Source organism: Quercus suber, unplaced genomic scaffold (genome assembly GCF_002906115.3).
Source record: "Quercus suber isolate HL8 unplaced genomic scaffold, Cork oak 2.0 scaffold_128, whole genome shotgun sequence".
Lineage (NCBI taxonomy): Eukaryota > Viridiplantae > Streptophyta > Magnoliopsida > Fagales > Fagaceae > Quercus > Quercus suber.
The window spans coordinates 50,744-69,503 of NW_027069591.1; the positions used below are offsets into that span (position 1 = coordinate 50,744).

General features: G+C 36.8%; 2 protein-coding genes across 2 annotated transcripts; one reads left to right on the plus strand and one right to left on the minus strand.

The window, feature by feature from the left end:
* The first annotated feature begins 251 nt into the window (after nucleotides 1-251).
* On the plus strand, nucleotides 252-3,939 carry LOC111994588 (uncharacterized). Its single transcript, XM_024026477.2, has 5 exons — nucleotides 252-741; nucleotides 1,413-1,508; nucleotides 1,603-1,651; nucleotides 2,584-2,696; nucleotides 3,599-3,939. Exons 1-4 carry the CDS (start codon nucleotides 406-408, stop codon nucleotides 2,670-2,672), a joined length of 570 nt encoding a protein of 189 aa, XP_023882245.1. The 5' UTR covers nucleotides 252-405; the 3' UTR covers nucleotides 2,673-2,696; nucleotides 3,599-3,939.
* A 258-nt stretch (nucleotides 3,940-4,197) lies between these two features.
* On the minus strand, nucleotides 4,198-13,187 carry LOC111994519 (ASI1-immunoprecipitated protein 2). Its single transcript, XM_024026406.2, has 6 exons — nucleotides 12,827-13,187; nucleotides 7,243-7,328; nucleotides 5,500-6,762; nucleotides 5,201-5,419; nucleotides 5,001-5,125; nucleotides 4,198-4,884 (listed from the first exon to the last, which is right to left on the minus strand). The coding sequence occupies exons 1-6, from the start codon at nucleotides 12,827-12,829 to the stop codon at nucleotides 4,682-4,684; spliced, it is 1,899 nt and encodes a 632-aa protein (XP_023882174.2). The 5' UTR covers nucleotides 12,830-13,187; the 3' UTR covers nucleotides 4,198-4,681.
* Between the last annotated feature and the right edge of the window lie 5,573 nt (nucleotides 13,188-18,760).

Genomic DNA, 18,760 nt, shown 5'->3' on the forward strand with positions numbered 1-18,760 from the left:
TCATTAAAATAATATATATTACTTACAAAAATAATATAATATATTCGAATACAACTCTCTCTCCTTTCTTCTCCCCTATCTCTCTTCCACTTTATCAATTAAAATATATTATAGTTTTTACTAAAATGCTACAGTGCCATCCTACCATTGTAAAAATATTTGCAATTGTAATATTTTACAAGTTCGCTACTGGGCTCTTTTTTTACTTTTATACTAAATTTTCTCTAGGTATACCATTTATACAATTGCCAATGCGAATGCACTTAGCATTTTTCCAATTTGAAAATAAAAATTACCCGCTCAAACTCACACTCACAGAGTCACACTCACTCTTCATTCACTGAATTCCAAACATACAAACTCTGCTCCAAAATTTTGAAGAGAGAGAGAGAGAGAGAGAGAGATATGAAGAAGAAAGTGAACCTCAAGTCCTCACTTCTGGAAACGCCAACAGAAATGGTGGATTTTCCTTCTTCTTCTCCAAACGAGTCTCCAAAATCGCCATTGTTCACCATCATCAACGACAACAAGAAGAAGAGTACGGTCTCCACCTCAAAGAACAAGAAAACTGACAAGCCGCAGCCTACTATTGCCGCTGTGAAAAACCTAGGCACCATCTCCGATCTCAAAGACCTCGTCTCTTCGCGCCTCGACCATCTCAAGCGCCACATCGAACACTCTCACTCTGAGATCATCAAGGATCTCCAGGCTTCCCACTCTCGCCTCCACAAGCGCTTCAAGGTCCGAATCAATTCTTTCTTCTCTTCTTTTCTTTCGCTTTCTCATCTGCCAAACAGATTCCTGTATATATATTAAAAAAAAAAAAATGAAGAAAAAAAGTATTGGATATTCGATGATTTTTTATTTTTATACTTACCTGTTTTTCTCACCTATTGATTGTCGATTTGTTCTGTTCAAAATAATCTCATACGAAACTTGACTTTGTTTGCCGAAATTCTATTTCAAATCCTCTAGTTATGCTAATCAAATCCCTAATTCCTTTGGCATGAGAGAGACAGAGAGAGATTTGAATTAGAAGATTCCATTAGAGTTTCTCAAAGATTCAACAACTACTTTAGAAGATAGTGCTAATAGCCTAGACAGGCTTCAGTAACTTCAATATTGTTCTTCAATTTTTGCTTATAGCAAACGAATCATCTCAAATTATGAGTGATTCAAAAAATTTTTTAGTGTAATTATGGTTTGACTAAGGTTTAGTCCTTTGAAATTTGTATTGTTCGATTCGTATCTTATGCTTTTACCGTTTCTCAAGCTTCCACAGGTTTTCATGAACCGCTTTCACTAATAGTTGAAAGAGTATTTCTATTCTCCTTTATGTAAACTGCTGTATTTGCAAGGTTTTTCTTGGTTAATTATTTAGCTCTGTTTTCTTCATTTTTCTAATTTGATAGATTCAGACTCAAGCATGCCAACAAGCGATGGATGAAGCAGAGAAGGAATACAAGAAAATGTCTGAACGGGTTAGTGAAAGTCGGGAAGCAATGCAGGTAAACGTTTCATTTGTCACAAACACAAGTTGAGTTTTTCTCGTGTGCTTTAGTAATTCCACTAAGTGTGTAAGCTAATGATAGTATTTTTCAGGCTTCATATGCAGAATTCAAGGCAGATGCACAAGCCAGCGCATCTCGTGGTATGTTTCTATATCTCGGTTTTACAACAATGCTACAAACATAAGAAATTTCACAACATGTGGGATGGTAGATTGTGATTAGTGTAATATCAACTTTCACATGAATCACATGGGATCGCCACTGGCATCACTCTTATTATATCACAACCTATCAACTCAGTAGTTGAGAAAAAAGTTATGTATCTAGATTTATTGCTACTTTGAAGGAAAAGAACTTGTGAATTGCATATGCCTTATTGTCGTTAATGACATCTGCATATTGCTTTGTGATGCTTTACGAGTTACAAATAATAGTGGTCATGGCTGATGCACTTGAGCAGAGAAACTGCAGAACAGTTTATGACCCATTTACATCCTATTTATGATTAGCGTATTCCAAACTTGGAGGTTGGATCTGACGATCATACATCCTTATGAGAATTAGGACCCTAGTGAAATGGAGATGAGTGTATTTCATGGATAGATTGTATTTCTTCTATATAACAATTATAGAGTGTAACATCAATTAGAATTTTAAATAACATGTCATTATATACACTTTTATATATGTAATATTTAATCCGGAACTATGCATGAGGATATGCAAGTTTGCACATGTTCGTGTACTTTGTGTTAACTGCAAATAGAACTCTTTTTTATAGACTCTAGATGGACTTTTGGATACATCATCCTATATCATTACCAATTACCATGTATTTTTGGATGAGATTGAAGACATGCATTATTCTTCTTGTTCAAACTGACAGTAATGAGAAAATTACTACAAGACAGCATTACTGTATGACTTTAGGTATGTTAAAAAGTCATAAATACGAAGCATAATGATAATGTGAATGCTAACTTGGGCTACCATTTGAATTTGTGTCAGCAGTTTATAAACCATTATCTGATTCCTTTTGGATGCATTCTTTGTTTTGATTTGAATTTTTCAGCATGCAAAACATCAATCACTGAGCTTTCAGAATCCTGTGAGAAAGCAATTAATAATCTTCAAAGTCGTTTTGGGATTTCATCAGCTTAGCCATCTGGTAACAAGACATTTCAGGTGAGTACTTTATGCTAGGCGTCTTTCATTATTGGTGTGTACCAGTCATGCAGTACAGTTATCCAAGAAATCAGGCCTTTTATTAACTCTTTCCCCTGTAGGTTATCTGTTTAAAAAAGTATTAACTACAGTAAACCTATGTTTAAGGTTTAACCAGATAATACATCTTGGTTGTTGAATATTAGCTCTGATACCATGTTGAATATTAGCTCTGATACCATGTTAAATGGAGAATATTATCAAACGCAATGTGTTATACCATGTTGTGTATGCTAGAGTGGATGCGGAAGAGGAAGCATAGAATAGGAACATCAAGAACACGAGGGTTACGTGGTTCAGCCTTTACGGCCTACATCCACGGAGGAATCCCTTAAGGGCTACATCTTTATTGTGTAGGAGTGTAGTACAATAACCTCGTGTTACAATGAACCCTAACATGAGTATATATAGGCGACTAAACCCTAGACTACTAGTACAAGTAGGACTGGGCTTGGGCCTATTACATTGGGCTAATATATGTCTAATATATATCTCTAACATTGGTGCTATTCTATCTTGGTTTAGAAGGTTTGGCTGACGGTACTATTCACTGGAAAAGAAGTTCCAAAAATGAACAATGAGATTCTTTGTCCCTCTTATGAATTTTGGACTGTTACAACAATAATGGAGAATTTCTGGGCCCAAAAAAGGGAGAGAATTATTCTCAGCAGATTCTGTTCATTTGTATTCACGACACTTTAATGAATTACTTTATTCAGGACATATTTTCCTCTTACTTTGTGTGGGAATTGAATTTTCCATTGGATATTAAAATTTAATGGAACTTTTGTTGCAAGCAACTCTCTTACCTGTCTATCAAGGAATCAAATTTTGATAATTTACTGTTGAATTCTGTTTTCCAGGAATTGATATTTGAGAGAATGAGTCTGGATTCTAGAGGATCTACAGTCTATTACAATTAGCGAACGAGGTGAAATGGAGACATCTGCTATAGAACTGCTGCTGATTTTTACTTCATAAGGACAAATGCGTTTCTTTCTTAGGACTAAAAATGCTATTTTTACCATTAAAAAAGACTTTCTGAACTGTATCTGATACATATTGAGCCCCATTGTCCATTGAATAGTGAATATCTTGGGCTCAGATTTCTAAAGAGAAAAAATTTCAGTTCAATCGTCTTTAGTTGACTGTAATAATACAACTAACTCTTGGGGGTGATAACACTAGTCCTTTTAAATGATCATATGTAATGACTTGTATATTCACAATTCATCATAGACATGAGTAGAGGGAGAGAGAGAAACTTAAAAGTTAACTGAAAGTTTATTCAAGGTTCCTACCTAATTTGGATTTTTTTATTAAAAAAAAAAATCTATTATTCTGAATTATTCACGAAAATTTATCTAAATTTCATCTCCCCAGTTAAATAGTTTTGGAGAATTAACCATTTAAAACAAGAAGATAATTATTGCTCCTTTCTTATTTATTGTAAAGCCAAGTCTAGAGTAAAATTATGAGTGTTACATTCATGAGTAACTTCCATACCAAGTTTGGCACATTTAATAATATTCGCTTAAGTATTAATTACACTACATTGACCATCAACTACAGATAATTTGCTACAGCAAACGCATATAGAGATGAAAGCCAATTCCCAATAACCTATTTTAGCTAACATGTAAAAACAAACAATTGTTGCTCTCTTGCCTTGAATGAATTGACCCTTGTGGATAGTTGCTAATTCGGAATTCTTCTATTTATATTTAGAGCTACTTCAACACCCCCCCCCCCCCCCCCCCCCCCCCCCCCACTCTCTCTCTCTCTCTCTCTCTCTCTCTCTCTTCGTGTCTGAAAGTTGCTGCCCAAAGAATTAGGACACTCCATGGATTTATCTCTAGTATGCAAGTTCAAATTTCTACACCATATCATGGCCCCGTTGCAGAGAGAGAGAGAAACAAAAACTATACAGATTCTAATGAACGAAATCAAAACACTGAAGCACAAAAAGAATACAGTGAATCAGAACCATGGCTATCACTGTTACTTAAAAGACTGGTAGAACTCGGCCGCCTATCCCAGGTTAAGGCATTTGTACGGCTTTTCTCCACTTCAGGGACAAATGTATTTGTTACATGTGACACTTGCTTTCTCCTAAACACCCCCCACAAATAAAACTTCGCCTGAAATGCTGCAAATAAAATAATTCAAGAAATAGTTTAACTTTCTGCAGAAAAAAAAGATAAATTGATGTTAAATAAAAGGATCGAGATAGCTTTTTAAGCATATAAAGACAAGTGGGCTCACTCCTATATTGCGCAGGAAGTACGGTGGAAGTGAAAACCAAAAGTTCTGCATTTTGCACCATGGATCTCATGGCAAGGTCTTGGCTAATCATGCTATCCACCAGGCTCCCAAAAGCTTTTCTATCACTGTAACAATGTAACATTAACATTTAGAAGAACCCAAAGTGAGAGGAAGTCAGGAAACATTATTGAAACCGTCACCTTTCATTCTTTGGAAAGAAATAAAGAGCAATACTCTGGTCGGATGGGCCCTGCTTCTCAAAACCTTTTGGCCACACATCTGACCTACGAAACAGTTCGGCATATAGCAACTCCGGCATTAGTTTTGCCTCCTCGCACACTTTATAGCATGCCAAGCAAGACAAATGGGCTACAAGTCCAACAGCTCCAGAACTTCTGTTGCGGATACATAAACTTCCCCTGTCAAAAGGATAAAGTAATGCACAAGTTTAAATGCTGCATCAGATGAGCAACTTTAAATTCATGGGGGGAAGGAGTACCTCCAGATAGGATCAATGATAGGCTGTGCAGTAACGTAACATTTTTGTTCTAAGGTATTGGAAGGTTCACTGGTAGCTATTTGAGAGGTTTTAACATATTCAACCTCTTTAACAAACTTGGTCTCATCTTTCAGATCCACAATGAATTTGTGTCCAGGCTTCTGACCTTCTTCACAGTTCTCAAGCATCTGATTGCAGCGAAGAGAAGGGTTAACAGATACAGCCTCTTCAACCAAGTTGGTCCCATCTTTCAGATGTAGTTGCAACTCTTGTCCAACCTTCTGACCTTCTTCACAATTCTCAAGCATCTCAGTGCATCGAAGAGAAGGGTTAACAGATACAACCTCTTCAACCAAGGTGGTCTCATCTTTCAGCTGAAGTCCCAACTCTTGTCCAACCTTCTGATCTTCACAACTCTCAAGCTTCTCGTTGCATCGAAGAGAAGGATTAACAGATATGGCCTCTTCGACCAAGATGCTCTCATCTTTCAGATGCAGTCCCAACTCTTGTCCAACCTTCTGACCTTCTTCACAATTCTCAAGCTTCTCACTGCATCGAAGAGAAGGGTTAACAGATACTACCTCTTCAAGCAAGTTGGTCCCATCTTTCAAATGCAGCCCCAACTCTTCTCCAACCTTCTGACCTTCTTCACAATTCTTAAGCATCTCATTGCATTGAAGAGAAGGGTGACAAGATAGGGCCTCTTCAACCAAGTTGGTCCCATCTTTCAGATGCAGTCCCAACTCTTGTCCAACCTTCTGACCTTCACAATTCTCAAGTGTATCATTGCATCGAAGAGCAACAGATACAGCCTCTTCAACCAAGTTGGGCCCATCTTTCAGATGCAGTCCCAGTTCGACTTCATAATTGTAATTGGCACCATCTGTCACTATCACTTGCAACTCCTGTCCAAGCTTCTTGTCTATTTCAAAGATATCACCAGAATGCATCTTATTGAGTTGAAGGGAAGAGCTTCTTTTACAAATTTGTTTACCCATTTTAGCCACAGAGCCAGTGATGTCCTTTCTCTTCTTCTTATTCTTTGTCTTTTTAACCTTTTTCTTCAATCTTTCGAGATTCTTCTGTAATCTTATTCTAGATTGGGTTGCTTGCACATTTTTCAAATTTACGGAATGACTTATTCCAGATGGGAGAGCATTGGTATTGATGACAGTAGACAGCTTTCGAATCTTTGGTTCACAATCCGCACAAAACCAAATAACATATTCATCAAAAGTTGCAGGCAGCACATCCAAGCAATAGCTGAGGAAAAAAAAAGAAGAGAGAGACAAGAGTCACAACAGCCCATTTTGAGTAGAAAAATTACAACCATAATATGAAATAATTTGTTCCTTTTAACATAAAAATTTCACGCAAATAAACTTTTCAAAGAATTTGAAACAAGTCAAACAAACAGCATCAGCCATTTTGTCTGATAGTCTAAGCGCTCATTTGGTAACACATTTCCAGACTAGACTTTTTAAAGTACAGTTTTTTTTTTTTTTTTGAGAAACGAGTACAGCTTTTTTAAACTTCACTTTTTTTGGGTACAACTTTTTCAAACAATCCCTTTTTCAAAACTGAAAAATAAGCTATACCAAACAGGCACTAAATATGCTAGTATACTGCCATACTCTTTTATTTTATTTTTTTGAACATTTGTATCTAGGCGTACTAATGAACACATACACATGGCCAAAAATGCAAACCAACACACACAGACACACTGCAAATAAATCATACCGATGTTGAGCATAAATCGAACATCTGTCACAGTAGATCAATGCCACAGAGAAGCCTCTGTCACCACACTTTTGACAAATAGTCACCTGCAACAACAAAAATACACAGCAATTGGAGCATGCTTATCATATATCTATGAAATAATCATTATACATCTATGGATAAGTAACAAATTTTAAATATGTACATATACATTCCAATGCCCCAACCCCACACCAATGACTGCATCATTACAACCTGAATTTATTCCCTTGTGAAATATAAGCAAACCTAAAATCAAGTTCCTTGCCAAAGGAACATCCTAATATTTAGATCAAGAGATAAGATCCCCTTCCATTTAAAAGTCCTTCAATTCCCCCCAATTTCTAGTCAGATATGAGAAATGTGGCATTTATTTGATTTTGTGTGATTACGAGGGGATTTTTTTAAGACCATTGGATTTTTAAATGCCATGTTTCATTGTCCGACCTAGATTACATCAAGGAGTCCTTGGCAACCCTCATGAGGGATCAAGGAGTACAAAGACCAGAGGTACTTGCTGCTTCCCAAGAGGAATATGCACTTGGTTTCCCAAAACCGATTTAGGTAGACTTTCCAAGATTCAAAGGCAAAGACCCCTCATGTTAGATCTACAGAGCAAATCAATTTTTCAAGTTTGACAACACTTCAAACCATCAATAGGTCCAAATAGCTTCCTTCCACATGGAAGAGATTCACTAAAATTGGTATCAAGATGGGGAGGAGTGCAGATTATTTGCAACTTGGGAAGCTTTCATTAGAGCCTCACACTTTTGTTTTGGAACAACAGCCTATGACGACCCAGTGGAGGCACTTGCACAATTAAAGCAAACCTTGACATTGCCACATTAGAAAGCTCAATTCAAAGCTCTCTCCAACAGCATCAAGGGTCTTTCAAGGAGACACAAGCTAAGTTACTTCTAACTAGCTTGCAAGATGAAATTTGACTTCTGGTAAGGATGTTGAACCCCCATTCATCTCAATGCCGCATTTGGTCTCAAAAAATTCAAGAGAAGTACATGTTGGGCATCAAGAAAAGATTTAGAGCCACACATGAAATCAGAAGGCCTTCCATTCTTGGAGAACCTACCAAGAATGGCATCAAGGTGGACCCGAAAACAAAGATGCCCTTGCAAAGAATCTCTCAAGTGCAAATGGAGGAGATACAATGGAAGGGGCTATGCTATAATTGTGACAACAAATGGCATGTCGAGCATGAAGGTAAAACACGCAAACTCTTCTTGATGGATGTTCAATCCACTTTAAAGAAGAAAGATGAGAGTTTTATGGAGGAAGTTACGAAGAGAGTGGTTGCCCCTCAAGAAGAGCAAAGTGAGAAATTATTGGAGATTTCTCTATACGCTTTAATCAGAAATTCAAGTCTACACCAGAAATTTTTGGAGTGAGTAGTCTAAACTCCAAGGAACCCAATTGGCCATGTCAAACACCTACAACCCGCATATGAATGGCCAAAGAAAAATCGTGAATAAAAGTCTTATGCATTAACTATGACCTTATGCTTGTGAAAGACCAAAAAAATGGTTGGAGTGGCTGCCCTTAGCCGCATATTGGTACAACACCTATTACCACACCACCACAAAGATGACACCATTCAAAGCATTGTATAAGGTTCCACCCCCAAGGCTCATGGACTATATTTTGGGCACTAAAAGGGTAAAAGCAGTGGAGGATCATTTGAAAACTCAAAATCAAATCTTCACTACCTTAAAGCATAATCTCACAGTAGCTCAAAAGAAGATGAAGTCCCAAGCCAACAAGGAGCGAACTGAGAATGAATTTGAATAAGGGGATTCAGACCTTTGAAGTTGCAATCGTACATCCGAAAATCTATGGGCCTTTGCAACCATTTGAAGTTATCTGCTTGGTTCTTTGGACCTTTCAAAATCATCCAAAGGATTGGGAAAGGGGCTTACATATTGGAACTGCCTCAAGATTCTCATATTCATCCTACACCAAAGTACGCAAGCGCAAGCTTGGGAAAAACATTGCCCCCTTACCCATCTTACCTCCTATTGATCAAGATGGTGAGTTTTCCCCGAAACCCAAGAGAGATTTGCAACAAAGGAGTAAGAAGTTGCGGAATCGATCTATCACCAAAGTATGTGTCAAGTGGCAAGGCCTCCAAAAAGAAGCTACTTGGGAAGTTCTCCACCAGATGCAGCAAAGGTTCCCACACCTCATGGGCATGGTGTTCTAAAGGAAAGGGAATTGTGCCAAAACAAGTTGGTGGGGACACCCTAGAGTGCAACTGCCGATTGACAATTCCCTTTGCATCATAAGTGTCAAAATCAGCAGTGGCTTGCTCAATGGGGCCCATTTTTCCAGGGAAACTTCATCCAGCCAGCATGCACATGTCAGCACCTTGAGTGGTCAAGTTAGAGCTCAGATTAAAGCTAATTCAAGTGTTAAATTTAATTGAGCACATTTGTAAAAGTTAATTAGAGAGTTAATTCTAGCACATACATGAATTAGCGGATAATCCTACTTTGTAAAACTCAGTTTGTGTGCTCTCTTTTTTATATAGGTAGTCTATGGGCTCATTTAACACATGTTAAAATATAATTACACATCTTTAGCACATGCTAGAAATGCCCAACCAATCGCAATTGAGTTTGGCAATGTATATAAGCTCCCATGTAAGATTTAGTGAAGCATTTTGTGCTCTCTTTTTCTCTCTCTCCCAAATTCAATGTTTTCTCTTTTCTTGGAGGTTGGACTCCCTCAAACAGTCCCTAATCAGCTCTCTCATTTCCCATCCATCCCAAGCACATAAAAATCTCCACCATTATCAGATCCACTTATACCTGAAACCCTAGATTGAAACCCTATCAACCCTAACTCACAAACTCATAACACTTATCCTAATTTAACCTAGACTTAAATAGACTTTTGATCCTTTCAATCTGATGGTGTCTGTTAAGGTGGGACAAAAAGGTTGTTAAAAATGTTGAAGAGGTAGTAGCTGAGTATTCTATTTCTTGCAAATTTTTAAACACAAAAGATGACTTTGAATGGCCTTACTGAGGAGTTAATAAATGCAACTAAAAGGTAGCTCTAGGAGGAGCAAACATGAATTTATAGTTGGTGGAGCATACCCTAGTGCAATAGGGAGAGTATTAACATTTTCCGTTTACCAAGTGAAAGGAAGGGGGGACCAAAAACAACATAAAGTTTAAGATTTTTCTGCATTTATATTAAAACAAGCTATGTTGGATTTGCTTTTGAAAGGAGGTGCTTTTACTTGATTGAATAATCACAATTCGCCTTCAATGTCCCAGTTAGATAAATTTTTGGTCTCACATGATTGTGGGGTACATGTCAAAGTGATTTTTGGTGGTTTTGAGTGTGGCTCTGAGTTTTTCATAAGACATGAGGGATTTGAGGACACTCAATTTGATGTGATCAGATATCTCTAGGGCAGAACAAGACAGTTTCTTTAAGGGTTACAATATGCTAGATTTGTTGGAGCTTGGCTGTAGTGTCCCAAGCTGCAGGTTAGGCCAGTTGAGGACCATTTCCCCTTGTATGCATGGGAAAAGTGGATGGAAGCAAATGAGAGATAATTCTGCTTAGAGTGGCCTGCCTATTACGGGCGAGTGGGAGGATGTTGGCATTTGGGCTTTGGACAAGCTCATGTGGGCAACCAATTAAGGAGAAACCCTAGTCCTAGGGTTTTAGGTTGCGGTATTCAAGAGTACTATTCTGGAAAAACACCAACACACTAACAACAAGACAGTGAGGCACACATCTATTCACTAAATGAGAAAACAAAAAAAAAAAAAAAAAAACCCTAGTCGTCATCCTCTCTCTCATCCTTAGGCTCTCTCTTGCCCTCAGGTTCTATCACCAAACCCTAGGACTTGGCATGGGACTATAGACAAACTGCATTATAGTTTCTGCATATCAACAAGCAAAGGCGGCACATGGAGATCATTGCAGGGTCTTGAAGCAGACTTGGGAAGCAGCTTGGTTATTGAATTCCACTGTACAAGGTCCTTTTAGGTTTTTTTTTTTTTTTTTTTTTGGTGAAACCGAAAGGTTTGCACTAAACCCATGTGTTTTTTTTTTTATCAATGAGAACATGAGTTTGATGTTTACTGTACAAGGTCCTTTTAGGTTTTTTTTTTTTTTTTTTTTTGGTGAAACCGAAAGGTTTGCACTAAACCCATGTGTTTTTTTTTTTATCAATGAGAACATGAGTTTGATGTTTTCCTTCAATGAAAAATTTCAAGCAAACAAAGACATAACAAGTGTCCGTATGGGAACATTTTATCTAGTTTTTTGCTGAAAGTGTGGTAAAGTATACTTAATACTTCAGAAAAATGAGAAAAAGTGAAGTTATAAAAAACTGTACATAAAAATTAAAAGTAAATAAATAAATAAAAAATTATAATCTCAAGCCAAATGGACACCAAGTCTGAAATTTAGAGAGAACAAAAAAATCAAAATCCATATTTTATAGATGCACCAGCAAAAGTTGCATTGATTGTAGGGGTTATTACACAAAGTAACGATGGAAGAACAATGTCTATACAAAAGACAAATAGAAAACAGATAACTTGGAGGCAAAATATCGTTTTTCTTAGACAATATTTGCCCCCACACTATTGTTACTAAAGGGTTATCGAAAACTTGTTCTTAGGATACAACCAAATTGTTGGGTTCTACCGATAGCAATTCTAATGACCACAAGATTTCTTGTGTTTCTTTGTAACTTACTATTTTGAGAAGATGATTTTTTTTTTAAAAAAATAAACATAAACATCTATTTATACCCATAGGGTTATATTTCACCAAAAGGCACGTATGAAAAGTTAAAATGTTTCATAAAACCATTTACAATACTTGAAACCTTTTCAAACAATCAGAATAGTTACCGAAAATTCTACGAAAAATTCAGTTTTAAGAGTATCAATCGATTGAGAGTTCCTTTTGATCGACTGAACAGGAATCTAGCATCGATACTCCAGAACAATTTTACTCATCAATTCGATCGATCGAGGAAAGACTTCGACTGATCAAAAATACTGAATTTTGAATTTCGCTCAAAAAATTCCAAAACTTGAATTTTCATTTTATAAACTTTATGAAACAATATTCTCCAAACTCAAATATCATTATTAGTTTATTACAACCTATATATACAACATTAATGAATTCATAGAGACTAGTGACAATAACGATGCAGCAAAAGTTCTCTAATTGACATGCCTATGTTGAAGCTCAGCCACAAAGCCCCAAATATAAAAACACAAAATAAAGAAGGTTTGCAGGTAAAGTAAGTTTCTTATGCAATACTGAGAACAAGTACAGAAAATGCTTAAGGAGAAAAAAAAAATATTTGCTTTGAGAATGGCACATGTTTTCTGCTGCACATACAACACATGTAAAGGCATAGAATTTGAAACTGCCAAACATAACAAACTATCAATGTTAATTATTTCTAATAAACCCATTACAAAACAAAAAGAAAGAAAGGGAAAAATCAAATCAGAAGTTAAAAAAAAAAATTAAAAAAAAAAAAAGCACTAACTAAGTAACTAACCATAGTGGAGAGAATGAGAAGGGACCACCATAAAACCCGGGAATATTCTCGCGAAAGTGACAAAAGCTAAGCAGCAGCGACAGAGCGATGGGAAGAGAGATTTTTAAGGTTGCGGAAATAGATGCTACACCATATGTCGAAATATCTCAGAGGACAGAGCAGAAACCCTAAGAGAGAGAAATAAAGAAAATTACTAGAGAGAGAGAGAGAGAGAGATATGGGAGTTGAGGCGCGTTGGGTGCCGAATCCATAGGGGCCGGGGATGGTTGAAAATGGATAGTGATGGATCTGAGTTGGACTACTGTTCGAGTATTTTACGGGAGCGTGGAGGCGCGTAAGGACTGAGCGTGGGATTTTATTCATGTCATTGCCGCCAAACTACAGGGTTTGATTAACTTCTTTTTATGGAGAGAATGAGAAGGGACCACCATAAAACCCGGGAATATTCTCGCGAAAGTGACAAAAGCTAAGCAGCAGCGACAGAGCGATGGGAAGAGAGATTTTTAAGGTTGCGGAAATAGATGCTACACCATATGTCGAAATATCTCAGAGGACAGAGCAGAAACCCTAAGAGAGAGAAATAAAGAAAATTACTAGAGAGAGAGAGAGAGAGAGATATGGGAGTTGAGGCGCGTTGGGTGCCGAATCCATAGGGGCCGGGGATGGTTGAAAATGGATAGTGATGGATCTGAGTTGGACTACTGTTCGAGTATTTTACGGGAGCGTGGAGGCGCGTAAGGACTGAGCGTGGGATTTTATTCATGTCATTGCCGCCAAACTACAGGGTTTGATTAACTTCTTTTTATTTTTTTTAAGTGAAGTATATATGTAAGTTTTTTGTTTTTGTTTTTTTCAAAACTTAAAAAACTTCCCAAGAGTTTGTTTGTTTGTTTATCTGGTTGGTTTCACAGAAAACATATTTTGTAAATTGACTTCTTCGTTTTTTTTTTTAAGAATTGCTTGAATAATTGGTGGCCTGTTTGATAAGGTAGTTCAAACAACAATTTTTTGTGTTTAAATACTAAAAACTATGAGTTCTAATAAAACAATGCGCTGGGTAAGTGATTAAATATTTGAATTACGTTTTTTATTTTAGGATATTTGACTATTGATTTTAGAGAACTCCTACCAGTTTTTAGTTTTAAAATAATATTACAAGAGCACGTTTGTAAATATTTAAAAAAGTGTAAGACCCACTTAATAAGACCTAACATAACTAGATCCCTCTCTCTAAAAAGTACACACCTCACCTTTTTCTTTCTTTTTCTCCCTTCTCTTTCATGTTCCTTCTCTCTTCATTTTCATATTTCTTCATCTCTCCTCACCTCCATTAATTGTACATATCAAAAAGTTACCACTATTAAAAAAAAAAAAAAAAACATACTATACCAAATGCACAATTATATTTTCTCACATTTTAAAATATGTAGCTTGAATCATAGTACCAAACAGATTTTTTGCATTATAAGTACTTTAAAGTTTAAAGTTAAATATTTATTGTCACAACAATTTTTAAATTACAATTTTTACATCATTTTGAAGAAACAATACTTGAAAGCTACTACCAAATGGGCCCTTGACATCACTAGTTGACATTTTGCTTAAAATTTTTTTATTTTTTTGAAAACATACTAAAGTATACTTTTATAATAAAAAAGTAAAATTTTAAAATAATTGTCCGTAAAAAATAAAAGTTGAACTTATAATGTCAAACTGACGCTAATGTTACTATTGACTTGCATGCATTGTCAAAAGGTAAGGAACAACCACCGACATACAAGCCAAAATTGGATTTCTCTTTGTAGCTGAAATGGATGATCCCATTGGCAATAAATGTTTGCCATTATCTTTGAGCAAGGAAGTTTCATGTGCTGAAACTATTTCCAATTCGATTGAACCTCTAGTTATAAATAGAGGTGGAAGAGAGATAGATGTGCGCAACTATCCAGTTTGATTTGGCTTTTAAGGAGAAAAAAACATAGGTGCATTTTCATAATTTTTTGCGTTTGGTAAGGATTTTGGATGCAGCTTTTTTTTACCCGAAAATGTGAAAAATCACAATTTCGCATTGGACTCTCAAAGGAACAATGCAAAAAACGCAGCAAAAACCCAATGGCTACCGTTAGAAATTTTATCTCATATACCCTTACATTTTTTTCCCAAAACCCAATTTTACCCTTCTTCCCTAATAACACAACACAACCCATTCTCAGAACACAACCCATTCTTAGAAAATTAGCGTTGCTAGTGACCAAACTCACCTTGCTGGATTCGCCACACCTCATGCTTTGTCAGAATTGTCTCAATCTCACTGCCTTTAGAGCATCTCCAGCAGATTAGCCAAATTTTTGTACTGTTTGGCTAATGAACAGTAACATTTAGCTTTTGCCTACTCACTTTTTCAAATACACTTCCAACAAATTCTCTATCACATTCTCTATCTCATTTAGATATTATTTTTTCATTCATTATTTATTATTTTTTTAACAATTACACATCTTCCAACATTTTTTTATACACCACATCATTATTATAATAGAAAATATATATTTGAAGAATGAACAGTAGCCCATCAGACTTGATGGGCTACTGTTCATTAGCCAAAAAAAAAAATTGCATTTGCCGAAGCTGTTGGAGCACGTTGGAGCATCTACAGTGTACGTTATTCTCCAAAATTTAGCTAACAGAGCCGGATGCCCAAGCCACTGGAGATGCTCTTAACCTAGTTGGACTGGTCTTGCACCTCAACCTCGTTGGATTCACCTTAATCTCGCCACCTCACGCCTCCCAAACTCATCAATCTCGCTACCTAGCACCTCGTTGGACACACCAATGGCATCTTTGCCTCTCTCGCACTTGAATGCTCTCCTTTGACGGAGAGAGAAATCTCAAAAGTTCTCACTTCTCACTCCAAATGGAGAAAGCTGATTATTTTTTGTTTACTAATTATAACACAAACACACACTAATTGCAGTGGGTCCAAATATGATTCAATTGTCTTTTCTACAATAAATTTGTTAATCGAAAGAAGCTTTGCTGAAGCTAGATACCGCAAGAGTTTAGGGTGAGCATCCTCGAGAGAAGATGCTCGAAAGGGTCAAAGAGTACTTGAAAGGGTTCCTCGGAAGAGTATATACATGAGATGGTTCCTTGGAAGAGTAATGGAACACCTGAGACAGTTCCTCGGGAGAGTAAAGGAGCACCCAGGATGGTTACTCGAGAGTGTCCATGAGAGGGTTCCTCGAAAGTGTCCCTAAGAGGGTTCCTTGGAAGAGCAGTGAAGTACCTGAGGTGGTTCCTCAGGAGAGTAGTGGAGTACTTGAGATGGTTCCTTAAGATTGTCCATGAGACAGTTCCTCGAAAAAGTAATGGAGCACCTGAGATGGTTCCTCAAGAGGGCTTATTGGAAGAGTGTGGAGCAACTGAAAGGGTTCCTCAAGAATGCTTATGAGGGTTCCTCGGGAAAGTAACAGAGCACCTGAAATGGTTTCTCAGGTAAGTGTGGAGGTGTCCTGAGAGGATTCCCCAAAAGTGTCCTTGAGATGGTAAGATCCTTTGGAGAATCAAAGAGAGAAAGAGAGGGAGAGAGAGTGATGGGTGAATAGAGAAAAGTGTGGTTGTAGATGCTCAAGAAAATATGTGGTGATGGGTGAATAGAGAATGTGTGGTTGCATTCATTTTTTGAAAAATAGGACCCCCCACACTAGTATTTATAAAATATACATGATAATCTTTTATAATAAGAAGAAAAAAAAAGGGGAACACAAATTATTTCATAACTTTTTGTTACAATTGTGATCAGGGGTGGAGGGAAGGGATCTTGGATTTTCAAAAATCTTCCCTCCCTCTTGTATTTTTGGTAAAAAAAAAAAAAAGTTGGGACATAAATTTCATTAATGGCCCCATAGATTTTTATCAAAAAAACATGTAATGCTTTTTTTTTTTTTTGAGAGAGAGTTTCAACTTATGGTGTCCACTCCTGATGACAGCTCTTTATCATTAGATCAAGACATCAATTAGTTTTTGGTGTAGGCGGGGATTGAACCCCAGATCTCTTATACAACTATTAGAGACTTTACCAGTTGAGCTAACTAGAACCCACACATGTAATGCTTTTATATTGTTGGCTAATGCATTTTTCATTCCCTCTAATTACTCTTATGTCATACATAGGTCATTAAATTAAAGTGTATATGTTAAATCAAAATTAAACATTTCATGTATAAGCAATAATATGTGTGTGTGTGTGTTATTCTTTGGATTTAATTATATATATAGCTTGGCACCCCTAAAAAAAAAAATTCTAGCTCCACCACTAACTGTGATGCAACAAAGTGTGAGAGACAAAAAAAAAAAAAAAAAATAGTGGGACTATGTGTGTTAAGGTCTAAAAGAAATCATAACACCAAACCTAAAAATAGCACAATGGGCCAACTCCATAGGAAGTAATATTAAAGTGGTTAAGCTTACCACAAGGGAAAAGGATGGTAAGCCCAAAAGATCTAAAGCCCTGAACTCATGAGAAGATAGGCCTTAGAAACAGGCGAAAGAAAGAAAGGAAATAGGCCTAGCCTGCCAAAACCAGAAAATCAAAAGAAATCCAGTAAAAGGAATTGGCCTGGGATACCCAAAGGCTGCTAGGGGCTCAGGATCCTCGGGGCGTGCAACACAGCTGGGAAGGAGATTGAGACAGTTCAAAAAGAGCACCTAGAAACACAAAAAAATGAAGGACAAATACATCCTTCTTAAGCACCCAGCGATGCAGCAAGGAATCAGAAGGCTTGGAGTAGCCATCATGAACAAGGGGTGGTACCTCGGGGAACCCAGAATGAAGAACTATAAAGGGAAATAGCTGAGAAAACCTTCAACCCAGCAGGAATGGATTCCGCTCACTTTGGAAAAATGACAAGAAGAAGGTAGCCAAAAAACTGAATCTGAAAAGGTAAGGTATAAAAGTCTTGAAGGAAGAGAGATTAAGAAGTCAGTCCTCTAAGAACACCTCGGAATAGAAAGTCAGCGAGAAGCTTTTAGGGAAACAGCGCAAAAAGAAGGAAGCTATGAGAAGCAAGGAAAGTACCAGCCATCAAAATGGCTGGCACAGCCTGGGGCCTGGGCTCTAGGGCCCAAGGAAATAGGGGAGGGGAATCAGCGGTACCCCGAAACCCTAGAGTAACACTATAAAATGGAAAAGCAGCCAACATTGAAGAGACGATCAGCAATAGTAAATCACAACAGAATCATTGAGAAAACTCTATAAAATAACTCAGAGAAAATAGGGAAATATCGCCCGATATCCCAAAAATTAGTCACTGTAGAACATATTTGGATTCAAAGGGATTCGAACTTTGCAAGTCTTATAAGCCTAGATAGCCATCTAAGTCTGTAATTTTTGAACTTATTTGGACATTGTAACACGTCTTAATGAGCATATTGTAACCCATAATTAAGAAAAATAATGAAATATTTTACACGGGTCTGAGGATCCTTAACAGTTATTTGCGTGTTTCTTATTTACGTTGTTTTCCTTTGCTGTTTTCCTTACTGTTCAATACATATATTCTTGCTTGCGAGTATGTACGTATTGTACGATTCTTGCTCTGTGCACCACTTGGTTTGTAAACAGCCCATTTAGCTGCGATGAACCAAGCCCAGTCCCTTCAAACTACAACAAAAGGCCCTCCCGGGGGCCCTCGCTTCAGCTTGGACCTAGACACTGTCAAAAAGGGACCTTCACAATGTGTAAGTGATAAATAACCGGTTAGAATCGTAGTAAAAAAGTTGTGAAATAATTTATGATCTTAGAACCACTCTTATAATAATGTATACTATTCATTAATAGTAATAAAAAAAAAAACCAATTATTGAAATAAGAATTATCATTATTAGTATAAAAAATGATTATCCTTATGATTAATTTTTTTAATAAAATTATTA

Coding starts and splice junctions, on each gene's coding strand:
- LOC111994588 (XM_024026477.2), top strand. CDS start 406: ATGAAGAAGAAAGTGAACCTCAAGTCCTCACTTCTGGAAACGCCAACA. Junction 1,509..1,602: donor AAAGTCGGGAAGCAATGCAG/GTAAACGTTTCA, acceptor AGTATTTTTCAG/GCTTCATATGCAGAATTCAA. Junction 1,652..2,583: donor ACAAGCCAGCGCATCTCGTG/GTATGTTTCTAT, acceptor TGAATTTTTCAG/CATGCAAAACATCAATCACT.
- LOC111994519 (XM_024026406.2), bottom strand. Junction 5,126..5,200: donor TTCTTTCCAAAGAATGAAAG/GTGACGGTTTCA, acceptor ACATTGTTACAG/TGATAGAAAAGCTTTTGGGA. Junction 4,885..5,000: donor ACTTCCTGCGCAATATAGGA/GTGAGCCCACTT, acceptor TTTTATTTGCAG/CATTTCAGGCGAAGTTTTAT.